The sequence below is a fragment of the Pholcus phalangioides genome, unplaced genomic scaffold (assembly GCF_987345545.1).
Source record: "Pholcus phalangioides strain wild (caught in Gottingen) unplaced genomic scaffold, Ppha-v1.0 ptg000003l_1, whole genome shotgun sequence".
Classification (NCBI taxonomy): Eukaryota; Metazoa; Arthropoda; class Arachnida; order Araneae; family Pholcidae; genus Pholcus; species Pholcus phalangioides.
The window spans coordinates 32,592,573-32,617,653 of record NW_028301596.1 but is presented as its reverse complement, the minus strand read 5'-3'; the positions used below and the strand labels follow the sequence as shown (position 1 = coordinate 32,617,653).

The 25,081-nt window shown below is 33.1% G+C and overlaps 1 protein-coding gene across 1 annotated transcript; it reads left to right on the top strand.

The window, feature by feature from the left end:
- The first annotated feature begins 133 nt into the window (after window positions 1-133).
- LOC149088421 (BOS complex subunit ncln) lies at window positions 134-23,578 on the top strand. Its single transcript, XM_089247506.1, has 14 exons — window positions 134-443; window positions 3,269-3,459; window positions 5,289-5,439; window positions 5,570-5,664; window positions 7,094-7,177; window positions 7,376-7,479; window positions 8,430-8,518; window positions 9,900-10,024; window positions 10,483-10,673; window positions 13,034-13,154; window positions 14,000-14,172; window positions 17,675-17,728; window positions 22,038-22,116; window positions 23,180-23,578. Exons 1-14 carry the CDS (start codon window positions 266-268, stop codon window positions 23,243-23,245), a joined length of 1,701 nt encoding a protein of 566 aa, XP_089103632.1. The 5' UTR covers window positions 134-265; the 3' UTR covers window positions 23,246-23,578.
- Window positions 23,579-25,081: the final 1,503 nt, after the last annotated feature.

The following is a 25,081-nucleotide window of genomic DNA, read 5'->3' as shown; positions in this document are numbered from 1 at the left end:
AAACTTTTTAGTCTTAAAATCGTTATTAAACGTGAGTTATGCATCAATGAAATGTCCCGTTTTTTTTCAAATATGGTCATTCTATCACAGTCATATTTTATTTGATTTAGAGAGGGCTCCTTCATCTATCAACCACTACCGCTAACTGAACTAAACACAGAAGAATACGCATGTTTTCCCGTTGGTTGCAGCGTGAAAACAGTGTTTTTATTAAATTATTTGCGAAAGGAATTGACAGATAACCGCAAATAATCAGAAGTAGACAATGTGTTTCGATGGTGCTGCAGACGGTATATTCGAATTCCTCCGGGGCACGCTGCCGTATTACACTATAGCCGTGATACCACTACTGATAGTCATCTCGCCGATGACTCCTGTTCTGGGTGCCAATGAATTCGCAGTTTACCGCATGCAGCAGTTCGATCTACAAGGGGTTCCTCACGGTAATGTAATCAATCATTCGCGAGACTCGCGTTCTTTGGAATAATTTTTATTGATGAGAACTCCCCTCCTTTCAAGGCCGTTAAAATACACTAGATCTACTTTGTTTGTAAACAATAAATAATATACTCACTGCAAACAAAAATCCACTCAAATATTAAAACAATTTTTTAGGTTGATATAAGTGGCTTGCAATCATTCTGTGCGATGCTATATATATAAAAACATTTGTCCTACTACCAGTGGACATTGGCCTCATAAACTCATAAAGCCCCCTTTCTCGAGATCAAGCATGTAACTTGGTTAGCAGGCATTTCATGTCAGGTGGGGGGGGGGGTGACACTGAGAGACCACTTTGACTGGGGGGCCTTTATACATTAAGGGTGCACAACCTTTCGGAGAGTGCTGGCTAATTCATTGGTTTTGAAAATGTGTCATGGTCCACTAAAGTGATCTGGGAATGTGTGTGCGCTGCAGGCTGCTTAAGTAATTCGTAACTGTGCCACAGGCTGCTTAATTAAAGTGTGAATGTGTCACAGGTCACAAGCTATTTGGAACAGCACTCCAGATCATTGAATAACTGTAAATGCACTGCAATTCACTTAAGTGACCAGTTATTTCTTTTAAATGGTTAGCAGGTTGATTAAGTGATCTGGGAATGTCCCGCAGGCCACTTGAGGGATTAACAGTAAATGTATTGCAGGTCACTTAAATGATCTGGGAATGTGCCCATAGGTCACTTGAGGGATTAACAGTAAATGTATTGCAGGTCACTTAAATGATCTGGGAATGTGCCCATAGGTCACTTGAGTGGTATTTATATATAAATGTGTGCTGTCAGCAACTTGAGTGATATTTAAACCTGCCGCCAGCCACTTAAGTGATATGAAACAGTGCATCAAATCTATATATATAAAATTGATTTTCTGTCTGTCTGTGTGTGTGTATGTTCTCTATACAAATCTACAATTTTAGATTGATCGTCGCCAAATTTTGCATATATACCAAATGGGACCCGACTTGAACAATAGGCCACTTTAAAATTTTATCAGAGCAGGGCAAATGCCCCAAATGGGCAAAAAACTGTCAGGCAACAATGGTTTTTGGGCCTCAACAATCACTTTCCGAACGTTTACTTTGGTTACCGTGGTTCCCTAGCAATGCGTTTAAGACGTGTATATGCCTTTACAATGGTTTGTCATTTCTTCAAGGCTGTCAGTATATGCATAATATTTATGCCTTTTTATAATGGTTTGCCACATTTTCAATACTCCCAGTAATGAAGTTTTTTGAATAACGTCATAATCATCATCAGCATCGCTTTGAGCGTCAGGAAAAGGGTGATCCTCATAAAAATCAGTGTTAAAATTGCCGATTTTAATGTAGAAATGGGAAAATTTGGTGTGGTTTTCTGTCACATCAATAATTTTAAAAATTGTATTAAATACTCGATTTTTGAAATATTAAGTTCGCTTTGAGAGATATACGAAGTCCAGGAGATTAAATATGAAGTAATTAGCCGCACTTACTTTCGAGTTGGATATCCATGCAATAACATTGATTTCAACTTTTTATTTATATCTTCTCAAGCATGAAAAATTAATGTCTCCATATTGTCTTTTAATATTGAACTACATAAATTCATATAGTTTAGGATGTTTTAAAATTAATTATGGGCCCGTAAAAAGGACATCGAAAAAATTCCACAACTTTAAGCATTTTTGCAGCAGAAGTTCAAAGGGGGGGTGATCGAAATACCTAGCACCCCTTAAAAAAAGAAAAAATATACATTTATTTTTACGTTTCTTTAAATCTAGATTTGTTTCCTTCATGAGTCGCTATATTGGTGAACTTAGACACGGTTTGCATGTCCCTCAAAGAAAGAGGGAGATATCACATGATCCAAAAAAGCCTCATTGAAGAAAACCCGGGCAACGCCGGGTATTATAGCTAGTCATTTATAAATGTGCTGTGGACAGTCGAAATCTGGGAAAGTGTCACTTGATTAATTTTTACAAAACTAGGTTTGAAATCGCGGGCCACATCAGTTTACTCTGAGGGTCACATTTAGCCCACTGGTCATGGATTGAGCATTTATGCACTGTATCCTACTTTAGTTGAGCTCATAGACCAGCCTTTCTTACTGGCTCCCTAGATCAAGACTTCCAGCAGGTCCATTGAAATTCTTAGGCATATATAGTGTCAAAGATTTAAAATATATAAGATTGAATTTGACCTTTAAGCTAGCACCTACCAGCCTCCACCTTTGTAGATGATCTACACCAGTGATAGAGGTTCTGACACGAAGAAAACATTGGGGGGGGGGGTTTAAAGTGGCCAATTGTCCAATGTATACAGGAATCGAACCTGTATGCAGGAGTGGGGGGCTGTGTTGCATTGTATGTTCATTAATTATTAAGGATGGGCTTAAAGAGTTTTAGCCCCCTAGGTTCTGGTGGCACTTATGACTAAGGAACACCCATTTCGTGAAAGTAGGCATGAATCCAGACCGGGCGGGAGCCCAAGAGCCAAATAATAAGGGGAAAAATTAGTCTGTCTTGTAAAATATATGGCAAACCCACACAATAAATTTCCCCTTCGACACATTGCCTTGAATCTGCATGAAATGTGTTCCTAAAAAATGACAATCCGTAGTCCCTGTGTGATGCCCATCTCTCCTATCTGGCCCCACAGACTAAATTGTGCATCCATGATTTACATATATTCGCTAATGCTTAAAAATTATTACCATAATTTTTTTTGTGTGGTCTCGTAAGAGAGAAAATATTCTTTCTAATGCATATTATGTGTATTTTATCTTATCTAGGTAGCCGAGTTGCCCTTGTTAATATGGAAGCAAAGACAATATATTCACCTCCATATACTCGGCGCTGTGTCGTTGCTAGGTTATCAGAATTCACGCATGAACATTTCGCAAACATAATCCAACAAAATGCTGGAGCATTATTAATCATCTTACCAAGCAATTTTTCATCGCTCAGTGGAAAAGAACAGATGGTTAGTGTTAATATTATTAGTGCTTTATATTTTATTTTTAAACGTAAGCATGTGTGAACGTTTGCCGCATAAAAATTCTGTTTTTTCATGGCGTTTGGTCTGTAAGAATGTATAGTGAAACCTCAATATATTGACATTCTGCGGACCAACAAAAAATATCATTGTAGAAGAATTGGTATATTGAGTGGCAACATATTATCATCACATGCCATTAAATTTTTTTACTGTTGACATCTTTGCCAAATCAGCATTGTTAGTACCACAGAAAAATGTGCTTTTGGGTATATATTTACCCAAAAAATTTTTTATCAGTTTTCCACTGTAAAGCAGCCTATCGCAACGAACTTTGGCATATCTCACAAAAAGTGGTGATAGAAAACTTTTGGTGTCACCAACTTTGCGATAAATCTCTTTACAAAGGCAAACTAATTTTTCTTTTGTTTGAATGAATACCCCAAAAACTTTTGGTATCAACACTTTCGGTGATCAGGTGGTCTGTGCCAAATAACTTTTTTATTTGGCATTTGGCAAATGCCAAATAAAAATGTTATTAGATGTCCTCGGAAGAACTAAAATATGTGACAAGTTTAAAAATGTATTGAAGGATATTTTTCGAGCGAGATGTAAAAAATATCGTTGTAGAGCGTTTCAAAATCTAAAAATATTGTTATAAAGGAGTTTATCATAGTATAAGATATCTTTGTATCAAGAGGAATTTTAACATTAGACGATAGGTGATTCCAAACAAGATTTGAAAAATATCATTGTAGAGGGATGTAAATCGAGTATCGGTGTAACAAGGTTTCACTGTATTTTAAAATTTATGAAACCTATCTTATAAGTATGTGAAAGTTTTTTTTCTCCCGTGTTCATAATGCAATATAGTGCTATAAGTTTTAAAGTCAGAGTAACTTGAATACCATCAAGCATTTATAGATTGAGTTTGATTGATGAGCTTGAGTCAGAAATAATTTAAATTGTTTTTTTTCCAATTGTACGAAAAAAGAATGGGGGAGGGGGGGGGGAATACCTTCTGTGTGTGACCATGGGACAACCTCATTGAGTCCGTTCCAAAACATGGCAAGTAGTTTTACAATCTAAACTGCTTCCAACAAAGTGTCTACTTATTCTACTTTGTTATGGTGCCCAATACATGAATTGTTTGATTATTTCATAGGTTTTTGCTGTCTCGTTTGTCTGTGTCAAAAGACTTTTGAAACAGCATAAAAGTAAATTAGTTTTTTTCTTCTGAATTTAAGAAGTTTAGATACACAATTTTTTGTTCATAATAGTTTGTAGTGAGGCAGCATTTATGTTTCATTGGATAGATTTCATTAAAATATCAAATGCAAAATTTGCAGACACATTTATGGTTATTTAAAGACTTTTGAGTGCTTAATATAGTCCTTTAAATTTTGGTTTATAACCTGCATCAACACTAGTTGAATATGTCATGAAATAACAAAACATTTCATTCATAGGATGCTTTGCAATCATGTTTTGAATTTCACATGAATTTCGCTTAAAATTTCACATAAAAATTACCTTTTTTACAAAGAAAATGACGTGGGTAGTCCAAAATTTATTACTGTTTTTACCACTTTGAGACACTTTCTATCAAAAAATGTTATTAAGCTTCACTCCTGTAACATTTTATGAAAAAAGTGCTAATAAAGATAGTTGGATACCTCTATAGGGGATTTTATCAAGGTGATAATTTATGCAAGAAAATAATTTCGCTAAGGAACAGACTTTAAGGATTCTACTGTATTGGAGATAGATTTCTTGATCCAACTTGATAGGGTTTTTTTCTCTCTCATCAATTGTAGAGAGTCATGGAGCTCGAGAAATCTTTACTCGAAGAGGATGTGCCAATTCCAGTGTACTTTACTATACAGTCACCACAATTGCTTGACATCTACTACAGTATGGAGAGGTCATCACCTCAGCAGAACCAAAAAAGGCTGTCAGCTGCACAAGGTGAATAATTCATGATCAGTTTTCAAAGAGTGTTATTACTTTTTTTTATGCTGGGAAATTGCTCCACTGACAGATTTAATAATTGAATTGTTTCTCTTTTTTTTCTTTTTTTTCTATGTAAATTTGATAGAACTCTTCAACTCTATCTCATCTAGTGGTTATCAATTGGTTGTATCCGGACCACCATCTAAAGCCCTTAAAGATGTACAGATAACAAGCATACAGGCAAAGTTCTTTTGCTGTTTTTTTTTTCATTATCACCTTTAAGATTTGATTACTAATGTTGTGCTTGTTTTAATATTTATGCCTGAAACACATATTCAGTCCTTATTTTATCAATATTTTATTTGGTCAAGGGATGGGATTTTCAATTTTTGTAAGAAATACAGTATTTTACCATGTACAAGGAACCTCCTGATTTTTTGGGCTTAAAATTTGAAAAAAAAGTTGGACAAATATATCTACTATCCATGTGTAAGAAACCCATCACATTTTTTAACCCAATTTTTGGCAAAAAAATGCCTCTTTATACATGTTAAAATACAGTAATTGATCATATAGAGACCCCACAGTATTTACATATTATCCATTCAAGTTGCCATCATGAGATAACAGCGAACTACATGCCCGTGTAGTTCGCCCGTGTAGTTTGTCCCCACTACTGTGTATCTACATATCACACAGAAAAGAGGTTGCTTAAAATTAACTATTGCTGGTATCATTACTGGCAGTTTAGCTCACTGGCACGGATAGTGCCAACACCACTGCGTATTTTAACTCTATTCTGTGTAAAAAAAATTCTTAGTAAAATATATTCAAATTTTTGTTAATCTACTACATTAATCGCTTTTCTACAACTAATTTTTTGATGGAACAACTTTTTGCTGTATGGAGACTTGAAAATTAATTATTTATTTATCTAAATTTTTTTTTTTGTTTACTACAAACTTTTTTCTTTATTACCTTATAACCTGGCTTGATGAATCTGAGGTTCCAGGTCATCATGGTGATTAAAAAAAATGGAATTAATTCCCAAACTATTTTATGTGTAATTAAATTTTTGAATCTTAAAAGCGATGCACAAAATTAATATAATAATTAATAATAAATTGGGATTTATGTCAATCATCCTAATTAACCAATAATAACCCTAATTTCATAACCAATGTTATGGCATCTGCTAACAGGTCAAAAGGTCACCAGAATCTAAAAGTCAAAGGAAAAAATAGATTCAGACTTTTTTTTCCCAAATATATATATATATATATATATATTTGGCTGCTAAAAAAGTTTTTTTTTTCTCTTTCTATTTTTTGCCAAATTTCTCAGTAGCCTAGCATAGTTTTTGCTAAAAAAATGTAAAATGCACTGTCGTGGAATTAAAAAATTTTGCGTCATTCTTAGCTTTAATTTAGCTATCAATTATAAAAATTTTGAGGCGCCAACATCGATTTTCTAGTTGCCATAATGACTGGTGCCTGGGAGTTGTCAAACCCCAGTATATACCTTTTATTTTATTGTAATTCTTTTAATTTTTACTGTGATTTATTTTTCTATTTTGTCATTTGTGTATCATGGGTCTGTTATCAATGAAATATAATTTATTCCAAAGAAACTCAATTTTTAAAAAAAATATTCATTCATTATTCCACAGGGGAAGTTATCAGGTTTTGGTGTGGAAGAACAGTTGCCAACCATTGCCATTGTTGCCCATTATGATGCGTATGGTATTATTCCTGTAAGGATCAAAATGTTTATTCATTATTTTATGAATCTATTTAACACTCAAAAAAATGTTTAGTCTTAAATAAATATTATTTTTTTGTTCTTTTATGAAATTTATAGCATTGGGATCTAATGAACATTGCCATAAAATTTATGTTGAACTTAATTGGAATTAACAAGTTTAATTAGGATTCTATGTATTATTTTTCAGTCCTTATCATTCGGAGCTGATAGTAACGCCAGTGGTGTTGCAGCATTGCTTGAACTGATAAGATTGATGTCTCGGCTGTACACTAGCTCGAGAACACATCCAAGGTGGAGTAGTAATTAAATTCTGAAGGTGGTAAAGATACAGTTGAGCCCGCTTATAACAAAATCAGAAATTATAAAGTATTAATTTATTGTGAATTTTTTTACATCCCAGTGAACCTGCAATATCAAATTAATGTTAAAAATATTGCTTACTGTTGCTGTATTTATGAATATCAGATATAGCAAAGTTTTTGGCAAGAATGAAATTTTGTTCATAGGATTAAGTTTCACAAAATCATAAGTTTAGAAACAAAGTCTAAATGTGAGTACTACTATACTATTCTAATAAAGACTATGGGTCCGTTCTATCAATGCCATCTATATCCAGGTAACTCTTGTTGGATTCCCAGATCAAATTGAATAAAGAGAAATCACATAACCAGTTCTGTTTATAGCAGCGCTCTGTCTTTGCAAATTGTGTAACTTTTCCCACCTGTGGTTCCCTTGTCTCAGTGAACATTTATCCACTGCACCCCAAAGTTGAATCTAATAAATGGAACTACTCCAAAGCAGCAAATAGGCACACACACCAAAATTTACATAGTGCCTCTGACATAGATCGGCAACACCCCTAGAAGCCATGACGCACTTTGAGAACCACAAACTTGACAGTATATGAGTCTAATATTTTATTCAAACCTATGTGAATATTTTTACTATTTGTGTGAATAATTTTTATTTTAATTATAATCAAATTTTCAAGGACCACCTCTCCCATATTCATGGGCCACAGGTTGAGAAACTTTGCTTTCAAGTGGATTCCTCTCATTAGACTTGAGTATTTATCATGTATCGGTTATGACAAATACCAGATATAGCAAATGTATTTCATGTTCCAGTGTGATTTCGTTATTTCCAGGCACAAATGTCAATCATGCATGTACAGAATAAAAAAGAAAACTGTTTCAGATGTGTTTTTGCATGATTTATCTCATTATGAATTATTTTTTCAGGTTCAATTTATTATTTTTCTTATCTGGAGGTGGGAAATTCAATTTTCAAGGTACCAAGAAATGGATTGAGGATAATGTTGATAGCTCTGGTAAGCTACCAAAAGTATGAATATACAAGCAGAAACCATCTTCCATGAATTATAATATTATTCATCAATATTATTATAATTATAATATTTTTTTAATGTGTTTTGCAGAAAATGTGTGTTATATGATTTTACCAATGCTTATTTTGACATTTCTAAGCACCATTCATATTATTTTTATTATTCATATTAGTTTTAGTTATATTCATTGGTGCCAATGCTTCCAATTTTTTTGCCCTATCAAAATGTTTTGATAAGGCTACTAAACCAGATTCTTCGAATTTTCTGTATTTTGTACTGTTTCTTGTTAACAGTTGGCGTACTGTGAAGGAAGTTTGAAACCAAGCATTGCCATGATACAAAAACTAGTCGCCTGTCTCTTACAACTTTGGTCTTTTCTACGCCCACTGTTGTGCAATCTTAGCAGATTGCTTGGTCGTCAGTCGAAATTTCACCTTTTTTTGAAACGGGAAACCATCCATACACTTGAGTTTTATCCATAGCAGCATTACCATAAGCTTTTTCTAACATCCTAAAAGTTTTTGCTGCTTTTTTCTCAAGCGGGAAGCCAAACTTCATAGACCTGCACTGTTAACATAAGTCTGCCATGATTAAAAACGAAGGAAAAGCTAAACAGCTTCCACGAAAAAATTCACGAATGCTAAACACAACCTTCCCAAGCAATGCCACTTGGCAGATTGGCTCAGGAGGAGTAGTTTTACGCTTACCTAGTAGGAGATCCATGTACTAATGGTGCTGTACTAAGGTAATTCCGGTTGCTTTTGGGTGCGCCCCTATATTATAAAAACCAAATAATGCTTGGACGTCATGTGAAGTTTTTCCAGTATGGCTTTTACCATAAGTACATCCTGGCAGTGGAATTGTTGAAATTATAAAAAAAAAAACGCCCAGAAAAGCTGCAAAGCTGCATTATTAATCAATAATGAACAGAAGCATTCTACAAGCCTGTGGCATAATTGTGAAGTTTTGACCATCAACTGTTACTAATTTAGTTGAACCATTTACTCAAACTTTTACAAGTTTTAAGACTTCATATTTTAGCTCTTTTACACATGAAGATATTTAATCATATCTTATATTTTCTTAAGGGATTCAACTCGTTTGGTATTAGATAAGGGAGATTCTAATGTACATACATTTATGTATTACAACATTATTAGATTATCAGTTTTAAAGTATTAAATTGGAAGCATGAAAAATTGTGTATGCTTGTGAGAATAAAAAAATTTTAATGGTGTATTTTTTTTTTTTTAATATTTTTGTGCCAATATTGTATAGTTTCGGGCAAAGTTATTCTTTTTGATTAATTGCTATTTATATGTCATTGAGTTGAAATGATGCAAAAAAAAAATATTTGTTGCAGATGGGAGTTTGTTGCCTGATGCATTATTTACAATGTGCCTAGATACTATTGGGAGCAAAGATTCTCTATATTTGCATGTATCAAAACCTCCTAAAGAAGGAAAGCCTGGAGATATTTTCTATAAAGTACAGTAGTTTTAGTATTAATTTTCACATGCTATTTTCATAGGATTTGGTATTAATTTCATGATATTGAAGAACTGATGTCGTGACTTTTTTGAAAAATTTAGAAATTGTTTTGGATTTTTAATCTTCAAATTTTACTCAATATGCCTAAAAATTTATGGATTGTTTAAGTTAAATTACTTTTTTAAATTTGTCATACTCAAAATCTCTCTCTTACAAAATTTGTTTAAAATTTTTCTATCATAAACAAGAGTGATTTAGAGATGCTATATTTTATATTGCTTGAACAACATTAAAGAACAACAAAATGAAGCATGGTTATATTTACCAATAACTTTGCCAAAGATTTGTGTATCACTGTTCTATTATACATAAATGTTTGTGTAGAAAAAAGTTTTTTTTAATCATTACTATATGTTATCTGTGATGGTGATATTTAAAATCATAATTTTACACAGGAATTGCAAAGAGTTGCTAAAAGTGTTGATCCGAAAGTAGAGATATCGTTAGTGCACAAAAAGATAAACTTGGCTGAAGAAAAGTTAGCATGGGAGCATGAGAGATTCAGTATCAGACGTCTGCCTGCCTTCACTATATCTCAATTGCAATCTGCTAAAGTTTTAGATAAAAATACAATACTTGACACCAAGTATGTATTTGCATTGGAGAATTATTTCTTAATGACATTTTTGCTGTTTTTCCTTGTATTGAATGCTACTGTTATTGTATAGTTGAATCCCATTTTATCGAATACTGTTATAGTAAAAATCTTGTTGTAAACTTTTCTAATCCTTAAATAAGTTCACATACAAACAATGTTTTGTTAATTCTGATGTTATGAAATGAAAAATTCTGTTATAACAAATTCAAAAACAAGCTTCTGAAAAGAGAACAAGAGAGTACGGAACATTCCAATGATCCTGTAAAATCTGTTTCAAAGAATGAACTTGCTGAACTTTTAGGGAAGAAAAGTTGTTCCTTCTATGGCTTTGTGGGGGGGGGGGGGGTTCAGGAAATTTTATGGTATGGCTTGTGAAGAGAAATTTTAACCGCTACAGTGTGTGAAGGAGAAATAAAATCTGTGGTAAGCCAGTGGCTACGTGTTAAGAATGTTTCATATTTTTTCTATTTCAAAATGAATGACCTTGAGGGGAAACAATTTTCAATTAAAGAAAAGATTATTTCTGAAGTTGATACCTGGTGTAAATAAAAAAAATGTGACATTAAAATATGACATATTTCCATCTGCTCTTTCAACATTTTTAAAAAATCAGACTAAGTTGGAGTTTCAAATTCAAACAGCATTTAGACTAAACCCCATAGAAAAAAGACTAGATTTTCTCAAATTTTCAAAATGTGGATGTAGCAGTCTTTAAAGGACATTCATTCCCGAAATGTGCCAGTTACCACTCACATGAGAAAAGACTTTGGAATTTACATATGCTTTTGGATGTAAAATCTTCCAAACATTTGTTTTAAGCATTGCACACGTATAGTTTAGAGGAGTTTATTTCCTTGGGTTTCAAAATACTTGTGCAAAAAAGAAAAACTATGGATTATTTGCCTCAAGTATGTTAAGTAAATAAAACTTATCCAAGAAATTCAGTGCCTTGATCTGAGTTGCTTTGAGTAATTTTTTATATTTAACTTCATTCTTTTTGTTATCTAGCAAAAAACTTTTATCATTCCTTTTATTACCTTATCAATTAGCTTACCACTGATTTTATTTCTTTTTCACGCACCATATTGGTTAAAATAGCCATACCATAAAATTTCTTACTTTAATCCCCACAAGCCTTAGAAGGACAACCCTTCTTCCCCCAAAAGTTCATCACGTTAATTCTCAGAAACTGATTTTATGGGATCATTTTTGGAACGTTCTGTACTCTTTTGCTAACATTCAGAATCTTTTTTTTGAATTTGTAAATAAGTAATTCTTTACGTAGAGTCAAATCATGTTGCAACAAAATTTTTTTAACAAATGTTAAAATTCATTAAATTGGAAATTCCTTTGCAATAAAATTTCATTATGACGAAGTGATTTCTTCAGTCTCTTGGAGTTCGTTACAACAGAATTTGACTGTAGTAAAACCTTGTTTGCCATATCAGGTAAATAAGGTTAATAATAATATCAGGTAAATAAAGGTCCAGAATTTTTTTGTAGGGTCCAATTTTTGTGAAAATAGTAATAAATTTGGTGAAAAGTAATTAATATTTTGTAGGAAACAAAACAATCTAGTTAATTTTTCTAAAAAGAAATGCCAAATTCATGGTTGTATTAATTTGTATTTTGTGAAGGGTCCAGGAAAATGGATCCAAACTTTGGCTGGACAGACTCCCTGCATGTAAGATAACTTTATTTGCTAAAAGTTTATTTTTACGAAATCAAAGTGAATACTGTAATACTTTGGCTAATGAAGCTAATTCATTCTGGAATCATGTTTGTTAGCCAAAATGCAATTCTACATTGGTTTCTATAGAAAACTGTTTAATTCATTCCAGGTAAACTGCCGGAAATTTAAAAGCTAAGTTTTGAAAACACCAAGGAGTATTATATAAAAGACAAAATTGACAGAATGCTAAAATGAACAGCTTCAATTCTTTACAAGAAGATTAGATATTGGAGATCTTCTTATTCTACACAATCCATATACCCAACACCTGCTTCAAACTACTAAAGCTGGTGTTTTGTTTGTCTTTTTTCCCCCGAAACAAATAGTAGACCCCCCCCCCCCACTTATACTGTATAAAAATTTGGAATAACTATGTATTTTAAAAACTGAATTTTGTTTTGTCTTTTGTAAATTAGTACTTCAATTTAAAACTTTCCCTATACCATGGGTTTTATTGCTTTAATTATTAAATGCAAAATTGAATTTAAATTCAAAATTAATTCCTTTTACCTTTTAAAGCAGGCACAATTATGATAAAATATTATATTGTAAAAAAAAGTGAATTTTTTCCATGTCGTTTTCATGTATTCGTGTCATGATAAACATATTTTTATAGGGATAAAGTTAACATTGATAAGCTCAACAGGAATGTTAAAATCATTGCTGAAGCTCTTGCAAGGATCATGTACAATATCAGCGGAGAAAAAATGAATCCTGAAATATTTGTTAATGCATTGGTTAGTAAGATACATTTTATTTTTGATTATATTCTGCTGTTTCATCCTGTGATACAGATTGTAAGGGAATTTATGAACTTGCTATTAAGGAACTGGTGATCTAGTACCAATGTTTGTTTTTACTGATTTTCTATTTTTTTGCACAAAAGTTAAATGTATAGGATGCATTTAATTTCTGTGCAAATCAGACTACAAGCATATAGAAGCCTTGCATTGAGAGTTGTTTACCCTTGGTTTTATTGAGCTAGTAATTATTGCACAATTGCAGCTCTGTTAATTATGTGGTTTTCTGTTGGTTATGTGGTGTTGTTATCTGTTTCCCATATTTTAAAAATATTCAAAATTTGGAAGATGGATGGCAGCACCAACAAGGTAACATGATGGTAACACAAACAAGCAAAAGTCTGACAATATAAATACGTTAGAGTCACTCATACACACACACATGTTCTTACATTTACTGATTCATTAGAAATTCTGCAGAGGAATGTGCACAAGCTGCATGTACAATTTTTTAATAGTAGTAGTTGAGTAAAAAAAATTATTTGTGCTAAACAATTATGTGGATATATTTTCAATGTATTTGCAATGAAGCAAGTCAAACTTCATGCACTTGAAAACTGATGATAAATTTTGAATCTCATAAAAAAACCAGTTATAATTCTCATTTGAATTTTAGTCATTGAAATAAAAAGGTTGAATGAGCATCACTGTGCTAAAATTTGCAAATGCCCATAATTAAGCTTTGATAATTATTTCAATGATTATTATTACAAAATAAGATTTCATGGAATCCTCATATTTTTTCATACAGTATTTTCCATTTTTTAATTTAATTTTCTCAGGGTGTACAGAAAGATTATCTTAATGCATGGATTGAGTATTTGACTCGACAACCTCGAAGCATGCAGCATCTTTTACTTGAACCCGGAAAACATCCAGTTGTGATCGCCCTCGAGCAGGCTATGAGTCATTTCCTGAAAGATGTCAAGACTTCAACTTTCAGACCAGACAAGAGGTTAAATTAATTGAAAAATAATTTTTGTTCATGAACACCTTTTTTACTTCAAATAATTTCAAACAAAAAAATTTTACTTTTAAAGAATAATGTGTACATCTGGAGATAAATGTAACTCTCCATTTTTACTATGAAGGTTTCGACAGCTGGCTGATGCGAAGATAAATCCAGAAAAAAAAATTCATTTGATAAGTTGCCATCTGGTGGCAGTGTCAGCAATGTGAGCTTTGGCTTGAGTTAGATCTGGCTGTCCATGTATGGCCTGTTCAGTGTACATAAGTTTTAAGGAAGAGAGATGGATAAGGAAGAGATGATGACCTTTGTCTAGTGATGTAGGATGCTCACCCTCAAAGGAAGAGTACGTGGGTTCGATTCCCCATAGTTGGGGAGTTGAGTTTTCTTTCTTAGATTTACCTTCACATCAGCCAACGGTCAAAACCTTCATAATACATAACATAAACATGTTGGGGTAGATCGAGAAGCTATCCATACTTAGAATAAGACAACCATAAATACATTTCATGGGCATTGTATAATATTTTATCATGTATATATATATATAGTTTATAATTTTTGCGATTGCATAAAAAGCCACCTCGTTGGGCATTTTGCCTGTTGTAGCTTTGTATTTATAATGTGTACACACTATAATTTATTTTCTATCAAATGATTTTCTGCCTATAATCTGCAGATTGTACATTAAAAAACATCCAGATTTCTTGGTGATGATTATAGGCTGTTTATTATTCAGTTCTTTTTTTCTCTTTAACTAGAAATAAATTACCTTTTGGGCAAGGTAATATACATAGGGAAACAACATCAGTAAACCAAAAAGCTGTTGTTCTCTTCGTATTTTTGGTTTACTTTGTTTCCAGGCTTGTAATTTGGAGGGAGGGTCAGGGTGATTACTGATTATGGGTAGGAAATTACAGTAAGTATTCAGTAACATGGTATGGTCAAGCTGCTGAAAGTTTTGCAGTACACAGATTGAAGTGATTTAAGTCCCTTTGCCAAAAATTACTGTCGATCCATTGATCTTAGAGGCATACTTCTAATTAGAAAAAGTATCCAAATAATGGGTAGACTTCAAATACATCATTCATATTGCGAAAAAGGGTTGCATAGTTATCAAAAAAATTATACAAATGCAATGCCACAACAGGCTGAGAAAAAGGTGGATGTCATCATAAATATGGATGTCATATTTCAAAAATACAGCAACCCAATTAAAAATGTAGTTAAACAATAAATATATACATGATGAAATATTATACAATGCCCATGAAAATACTTATGGTTGTCTAATTCTTAGTGTGGATAACTTCTTGATTCACCCCAACATATTTATCGTATTTCTTTTTAAATGTGTCAATTGTGTTATAATTTACTTCCTCCAGGGGCAAGCTATTCCATTAATTAACAACCTTATTAGAGAAAAATTCTGTGCGACACCATAATCTCTCATTGTCCCTTACCAATCTATACTAGCGTCCCCTTGTAAAAGCAGTCGATTGACAGTGAATTAATGAATCATGGTCGATCCTATCCATCCTGTTGAAAATTTTGAACACTTCGATCATATCTCCTGACACCTGCATTCATCCAATGTAAACATATTCAAAAAATGAAGTGTCTCTTCATAACTCAAGCCCTGTGTGCCAATAAGGGACATGCGTAGCTCTTCTATGCATCCCTTCAACCAAGTCTATGTCCCTCTGTAGGTATGGTCTCCAAAGCTTACAGCATACTCCAGTCCAGGACAAACTAAGCCTTGAAACAGCGGAAGAATGATTTTAGGAGAATGCGGAGAGACCTTTTTGAAAATGAGACCAAGCATTCTATTCACTTTTTTGACCACCACTAAACAATGTTCAGAAAACCTAAGCCGCTCATCAATGAGAATTCCCAAATCGGTGACTAGTGACATCCTGGATAGTGACACCATTCAACTCGTAAGAGAACCGTGGGTTGTTCGAACCAAAATGAGTGACCATGCACCTGTCAATTCTAAACGTCATGCTCTATTCATTTGCCCATGCTGCAATCCTGTTTAAGTTGGTCTGGAGCAACTCCCTATTGCATTGATTCCCGATTACCCCCATTAGCTTCACGTCATCTGCGAATTTGCTAGCAATCTCATTGATACCCTGATCGAGTTTATCGATGAAAAGTGAAAAAAGTATGGGTGCCAATGACACTTTCTTGAGGAACTCCACTTGTGACGCCTGTTCAACCAGAAAATTCCCGGTTCACCATAACTCGTTGTGACCTATCTTTTAACCATGATTCTATCCAATTCAGCAAGTTGCCCCCAATCCCAATCTCGTGTAAACGCATCAAGAGTTATTTGGTCAATTTGTACTAAAACACCAGTTAGAGAAGGTGGCTGCCCTGTCTCTCCTGAGCTCGACAAAAAATTTCATGTTTCTAAGTGCAATATTTGCTGAGATATTTGTATAGGCATACACAGATAACACTATAATCTTGGCTTGAGGGGGGGGGGGGGGTTAGAACCCCAAAACCCTCCTTTGCTATTGGATATGGATATTTATATGTCAAAATTTCTGAAAATGAGAAAAAGAAGCACATAAACTAATGGACATTCTATATGTTCTTCCCCTCATTTTCAGCAATTTCCGAATTCAAATATCTCAGCAAATATTACACTTAAAAACATGGAATGGTTTTGTTGAGCTCAGAATAGACAGGGCAACAGCTTTCTAATTAAGTTTTTGTGGATGGTGACCGAATAAGTTTTTTTTTTAAATTTTTATAAGTATATGAAAATATGATCTGGAGTCTACATGTTATTTGGATACTTTTCTAATTGGAAGTATGCCTCTAGGATCAACTTTTTGCCAGTAATTTGTGGTAAAGGAGCTTAAACATATGAATTCAGTTTACATGGGAAATGAAAAGGCCGTGATCTTTCACTCAGTAATAGGGAAAAATTGCAAAGGATTATGGGAAAGATGCAAAGAATTATAAAAAGGTGAAAAAATGATTTACACCATCTTCATTGGTGGGGGGCAAGGGGGGAAAATTTCCAAGCATGTTTATATTCACCAAACTGACCCCCTATTTAAACCAAATCTTGTACGTATAAACAGGTCTATAGTCGAATTTCATTATCACTGACAATTGATATAATTTTGGGTTATAGAAAATATATTACACAAGAGGATTAAAATTACTCAGAAATTTGAGGTACACAAAAGTTTGATTGCATTTTTTTTCCTGAAAAACACCTACCAAATCAATTTCATTTTGAATCAGGTTAGTTCAAATAAAAATGCTAAGAATGTAACTTTGAATCATCAGGCTCGTTAATAATTTGATTTTATAATTTTATCCTCATAGTGAAATTTAAAAAAGTTTTTCCATGAGTTTGAATTATATGTATTGCCAACATAAGGAAATTTGTAATATTATATAAAACATTTTAAAAAATTAAATGTATTGCGAAATACACTTTTATAAATATGCATTCATATGATTTCAGAGAACCTGAAGTTGTTTTCTTTGAGCCTATATCAACACAGATGAATGCTTATAGGTAATTTTATTTGATTTATAAAAAAAATCAGTTCTCTTGAAAAATTTCCATTTACAGTGAAAAATGTTTTGTTCATAAGGTACTTGAAAGTAATTAAAATAATAGTATATTGCAATAAGAATAAGTAATTGGTGTTGTGCTTCATAAGCTTCACTACACCCGCGGCGCTAGGGCTGTCTCTACAGAAAGACCAGACACACCTCCACGTTAATATTCTAATGAAATTCTAACGTATTGGAGGTGGGCTAGAAAGGGGGGGGGGCTGTCTCTACAGCAACATGGTATCCCTGAGCAAAGTTATATTCTTGTACCCTTTGCCTGAAAGTATGTCTTTAAATACTTACTCTCAAAAATCATGGCATCAGATCTCATTGTCTTGAAAATCTCCCTGAAATTAAGCAGCTGTGAAGCTAATCCAGTCTCACATAACATGACATCGTGTCTCACCTAACATCAGTTATCGTAAGTCGTCTCCCAGACATTTTTCTTTCCTCCCCCTAAAAAATTACAAGAATTATTATTTATTTATTACATTCAGTGACGGCTCGTGGTCAAATGTTCTGGGGTCGCGACAACAAAATTTCATTCCAAGATACCAGGAGTCAATTTTTACAAATATGATTTTTCTAATTTATTTATCGTAATTAATCAGATAATTTGTGTGTTGAAATTTTATTTTCAATATGTCTGTCCAAGTAAAAAAAAATTCTTGCCCAACCTGGCAGTATAGAAGTAAGCAGTCAGTACAGTGTACCTGACCACGATTTTTTCCACAAAATGCTGAATTTAGTTTGTTTGCATGTGTGTGAGTTGTGTAGTGTATGTGTGTGTAAAGAATGAAAAGAGCCAGAAAAGGATTGTTTACTAATCTTTGTAAAATGAGTGCTTTTTTATTATTATTATTAAACAAACAATAAATTGCTAGGTACAAATACAAATACAAACATAAATTACACAAAGACAGTGACACAAAATACACATATATTACATGCACTGTGTAGCCCAAGGGATGGTAAGGTTTTTCCAGCAGGCATATGATTTTTATTATTGATTTTTCTTTTCCTTCAGCAACAGCTCTTTTATATAGGGTGTATTCTCGATTTTTGAAATATTGAGTTTGCTTAGAGATACGAAACCCAGAAAATTAAATATGAAGTAATTAGCCGGACCTACTTTTGAATTGGATATCTATGCAATAACATTGATTTTAACTTTTTATTTATATCTTCTCAAGCATGAAAATTAATGTCTCTGTTTTGTCTTTTACTATTCAACTACATAAATTAATATAGTTTAGGATATTTTAAAATTGATTATGGGCCCATAAAGTACATCGAAGAAATTCCACAGCTTTAACTAAGCATTTTTGTAGCAGAAACAGGCAGATGGATAACTTGAAGTTGGGGGGGGGGGGGGTCAAAATACTTGGTGTCCCTTAAAAAGTAAAAAAATACATTGTGTTTCAAAAAGAATCACCCAATTTGAATTGTGTATAGTACGAAAAATATTGAACATAGACACTTGAGATTAATTTTATATTACATGGCCGATCAAAGTTTTTTACAAACCAAATTAAAGGTGCTCAAAATGTCCACCTTGCGATGCATACGTCTATACGGTAGTCAAATTCGTCCCAAACTTTTGTGAGCATGTTTGCATCCACTGCTTCCATGACTGCTGTTATGCATATCTTCAGTTCGGCTAATGTTGTTGGAAGGGGAGGCACTAAATGTAGTCTTTTATAAACCCCCACAAGAAGCAATCGCACAGTGTGAGGTCTGGCAATCTTAGAGGCCAGTGATGTTTAACTGAATCATCAGGTCCCGTCATTTAGGAATGTGATTGTTCAAAAATTCTTGAACATCTAAGCTCCAGTGTGGTGGTGCCCCGTCCTGCTGGAAAATGAAGTCATCCGAATCGGTTTCTAACTGTGGGAAAAGCCAATCTTGACAAGCACTGAAGTGGCGGTCGAAGGAAGAACATCAAGGTCTGCTACCTGTCGGCACCTGCATAAAATTCGAGATTTTCCTCTTTCTACCTATATATTCAATCAAAACGGGTTAAAAGTTGAAAAGTTATAATTTTTTTTTTAAATCGGATGATTCTTTTTGAAACAGCCTATGTATATTAGATGTATTTTACTATACATATATATTATTAACATGCATTGGACTGTAATTGATTTCAAATCACTGCATTAATATCTGTGTTTTTGATCACATTAAATATATTGCATTCTGTATTTCTATTACTAATTGTGTGATTAGCAAGAGAAAACACAAAAACAATGCAGTTGAAGGAATCATAAGTAATAAAAAGGGAAAAAAGTAGCAAAGAAAAGAATTGGTTTAACCTAGTGGTGGGTGAACATTTTAGGAGCGACCCATAAAGGTTAACCCCAAAGGTTATCGTTAGTTCGACTTATCAGAAATTCTGATTTCAGAACGGGGAAAAATAAATATTTATTGAAATAACAGTGCTATTAACAAATATCTTATTAATAAATAACATATCAAACTTCCGAAGATTAAGAAATTCAGAAAAATAAATTATTCCAAGTTAATCCTATTATATTATTGAATGATAATGTTTGGAAATAAACTACATGTATATACTTGATTATGGAAATGGATGCATACATAATACTCTTATAAATGAAAGAATCATAAACAATGTGTGTACAAAATTCTTTCTGTGAAGAAAGTGCAGTGATTTTTGACTCTCTCTCTCTCTCTTTGTCCTTCTTTCATGAGAAAATCATTCACTTTTTGTAGCAGAAAAATCAGTATTCAAAATGAATCTGCCGAACTCTAATGTTAAATACTGAATTACGTTGCTAAATGCTAGATTCTCTTATATGCTAAATTATGTTTCCAAAAATGCAAAATTGAATTGATAAATGCAAAATTAAATTGATAAATGCAAAATTAAATTGATAAATGCGAAATTAAATTGATAATTCTACTATTAAATTCTATGTTTTAAATTTCTCTCAATCCAGAAAACTTCGAATTAAGGGAAAATTTTAATACTAAAATACGGAAAATGGATATTTATTTTAAGAAAATTTCCCTTTTGAGTAAATTCTTCACACACACATTGAAAAATGTGTTGCCATCTATCGATGAAAATATGTAGTCAAGTACCCTTAGTAAATTATTGAACTGTGTGTATAATTAAAAAAATTTTTTGTTTGATCAACTCAAAATTTTCAGAAATGTCAAAAAAATTCCTAAGCAGATCATTTTTTCCCAAGGATATGAGAAATATATCACTAGATACCATCACTGGGGCATGGTTTCTAGTGTGCTCAAAAGACACAATAAACTGTGTGGGATTTTTCTTTCCCTCTCCACTGCTATATTTTTACATACAGAGCTATATGGATCAGGGTGCTACTCCTAGAGTGCCAAAAATATGAACTGAACTTGTCGCTTACTTGAATCTCTTGCTACAAGTGTTGAATAATTCTCCTGCAAATTGAAACCATATTTCACGCGCGCGCGCACACATCAGGATTTTTTTTCTCCTTAAACAGTAATAAAATCCATGGGATCTGTATTAGTTTTGAGACATTAAATTAACATTCAGATACCTTAGGACATAGTTTGATGCCTAGAAGTTTTCTTGGGGGGCGCCTTCATTACGAGTCACCCCGATTGCATTCATTCCCTGTCAAATCAGCAACAGTTTAGGATTACAAAGTTGAAAACACAGTCAAAAACTTTGGTGCAGATGTAGTTTAAATATTTGAAAAATTACATTTCCTACAGGTAAAAGTTGTCCTATGTTACCACCATGAGCCACTGTTATATCTTCATATTTGGTAAGATTTCTCTTTTGACACCTCAAAATTAATAAATATATTGGTTTGATTTAAAGAATTGTGTGGAACAGAAACAAAATTTATTTCATTTATGATTGAAATTAACAGTGTTTGCTTGCAGGGCTAGAACTAGAGGGTGGCAGTGAGGGGCAACTGCCCTGGGCAGCAGTTTTAGATGGGAACAAAGAACACTGTTATAAAATTAACTAATTTTAAAGTTGGCGGGGGGGGGGGGCAAAATTCCTAGTTAGGGCCCTGTTTGCTTCTATCAATTAGTTTCATGTAATACCTCCTGATGATGTTGGTGTTTGAGAAATTTGTTCAGTCGATACTTAAACTTGTGATAGCTCCTTAACTCAAAAAAGGCTTATTCAAATATGTGATTTTTCAGTTGCTTGTGCATACTGGAGCTTATTTTTATTCATCTTTCGTGTGAGATTTGTTTGGGCAATAATATATTTTAAATTCTATTTACTTTACTAGGGTGAAACCTGCTGTGTTTGACCTATTTCTTGCTATAATTATTGGGATTTATCTGAGTTTAATCTACCTTCTCATTACAGTAAGTATATGCATTATTTTATTCTCAGTTTTGCTGACTATAATTTTGATTAAGAGGTAAATTTACTCTATGGTATAAATTTGATTAGCTAAATCTTGTGTTTTGATTTTTCAATTGATTAGAGAAAAATTCATTTGCTAATATCAAAATTTGGACTTGACCTTACCTCTAGAATTTATTTGACAAAAAAAGCATTATTTGCAAAAATTCATGTTTCACATTGTAATTTTCTCTTTATAGAATGGTTATTTTGTAAATACAATTTTAAATTAAAAAATTAATGTTAATTAATTTAACCGCTATTTATTACATTAAATTGCTACTACATAAGGCCAATTTACACAAGTTGAGTCATTAAGTAGTTAATAAAATTTTAAGTAGTCAAATGTGCTCTGAAATCTGTCTCAAAGCTATTAATCAAGTAGTGAATGTTCATTGGATAATATGAGGCTACGTCTACTGGCTCAAAGTATCTACTTAATCCAAAAAAAAAAAAATAGACTTGACTCTATTCTACTTAATCACTATAACACTTATCAACTGAACCTTAGTAAACAGCCCTAAATGTTGACATATGTTCTAAAGTACTTGCTGATTTAAAATTCAATTAACTACTAAATTACTTAATCCATGTAAGCAGGCCTGTAATTATACTTTGACATATGTGAAAAATTAATGTTTTAAAATTTTGGATTGAATAAAGGGATCATAGGAAAAAGAAAAACAAATTTTGTGAGTTAAAAGGATATAAAAAATAATTATAATAAATTATAAATAATTAATATTTTTGATAACAAATTTGTCTTAAACAACCAAATGGCTCAGAAATTTCAAGCGGTGAGCTTTTATAATCTAGTGGGGAATGGATAAAAGCATGGCATCTCTGTCCAGTTGCTATCATTCGCGACTTATTTATCATTCTGCTAAGCAGCACAGTTAATTCTGTATTAATTTTTGAAATTTCACTCGTGAAGATGAACAATCATTTGTTTGAATGTGTTATTGGTATGTTAATACTATGGTTTCCTTTGTATCGATATTTTTTTGTGTGTTCTCATTGCAGAATTTCTTTAAAGTGGAAAGGTTTATAAAGCAGCGTACAAGGCCAGAAAAGCCCAAACAAGGTTAAAAAATGAGTAAACCTTGAAAAGAAAAAAAATCAACAAATTTAATGCCCAAATTACTTATAGCAAATGACTTGAGTACAAATTTTACTCAGGTTTGAAGCTGTGCAGTACCAAGTGCAATTTGCCTTCCATTGTGCAGGAGTAAATTATTCGGAATCAACTTTCAGCGAATTTTGCCTTTTCATGTTTGATTTGTTCATTTTCCATGTGTTTTCTTTGTGTGTGACTAGCTTGGCTACTCATCGATTGTTGCCATTCTGTTAGCAATAAGTTATGAAGGAAAGTAATTTGTACAAAGAAGTTATGTTTGGCAAAAAAAAGTTCTTATTGTTTTTCTTCTTGTGTATGTGTGTGTGTGTTAATATTATCAGAGATCGAAGCAACATATTTGTATTTGGAATTCTTATACCAGATCCAGAGTGTATCTCTCCGTTGACTACTTCTACTTAACCGTACATGCACCTCGTACACATTCCTATGAGGAATGTGTGTTCTGATTGCATGTGTAACTCCTAATATATTTATATCTGCAGAGTTGTTCTTGTTTTGTGTTCTTGCTGGTGCCGCCATCTGCCTTCCCTACTTTGATGCGAATATGGTAAATGCTTAAATTTTCATGTTATGCAAGTATCGTGTTGAAGGTCTGCCTGCTCTGTGTGGAAAAACTTTTTGAAATGGGGGACCAGCTCGCATTAGTGCCGCTGTGGTGGTCGAGTGTTCACAGTGACAGACTCGCATCATGAGGATCCGGGTTCAATCCCCACCGTCGCCGCAGTGGTGATCGGCTGAAATTGGTTTTCTGTGGTTCCCAACTTCGAGGCACAAATGCAAGCCGATCTCCCCATTGAAAAGTCTCGCCGCAGAGAGCAACAGGCCCACAACACTATAATTATTCATTCATTACACTTCATGCTCTATGAGTTGAAGGAAAAAACTTGTTGTTTAAAAAATTGGTTGCAGATGGTAGCACTACACATAACAAGTATTACACGGAAACAAACTTCACGGTAGGTTCACTATACGTACACACACATTCCAGCATGTACCAATTCGTTAGAGGTTCCGTAGAGGAATATGGACGAGGTGCATGTTTGGTTTAATAGTAGTAGCTCGCATTAGTACACTCTCTCCTGTTGACTGAAGAGAACTTTCTTTGAAGAAGATTATATGAAACATTGTGATTTTTGAAACAGTTAACGAATCTGGGAATATTCTCCTTTAGGGAAAAAAAAGTCAAATCAAGATACATAGGCCTGGACTATCTGAATTCTTGAGGTACCGACAATTTTGCCACATTTTTTTTTCTTTCACAGACTGCTTTGTCTACTGATAATATACAAAAATGTCTTGATCTGTAGTTTCACAATCTGTGGAAACATGACAAATCTAGTAAGCATTAAAAAAATAAAAAACAGCGTTGGGGTAAAGTTACCCTGGAAGTTGGGCAACTTTGTCAACTGCGTTAAAATCAGTAGAAATCACAAAAAAAACAACAGAAAAAAAAAGTTTTTTAAACTATGAAAACACTTTACACATTGATATAAATTTTTTATTGTAAAAAAAAAAAAAAAAAAAAAAAAAAAAACTACGTGGAAAATATTTAAAACATTGAAATCTGAAGGTTTAAGATTCACAAAGCTCAAAGAAAATTTTGACATTTCATCAGAGAAGGTGAATTTGCCACGGTTTTTCATAGTAAGGAAGGCCAATTGTGTACACAAAGTCTTGTATAGTCCTCCTACCACGAGATGAGATTTGACTACGGCACGTCATGTCACGTGAAACGATTCTATTCTATCCTAGAAGGACATGCCAATCGTGAAAGCTCAGTCACTGGT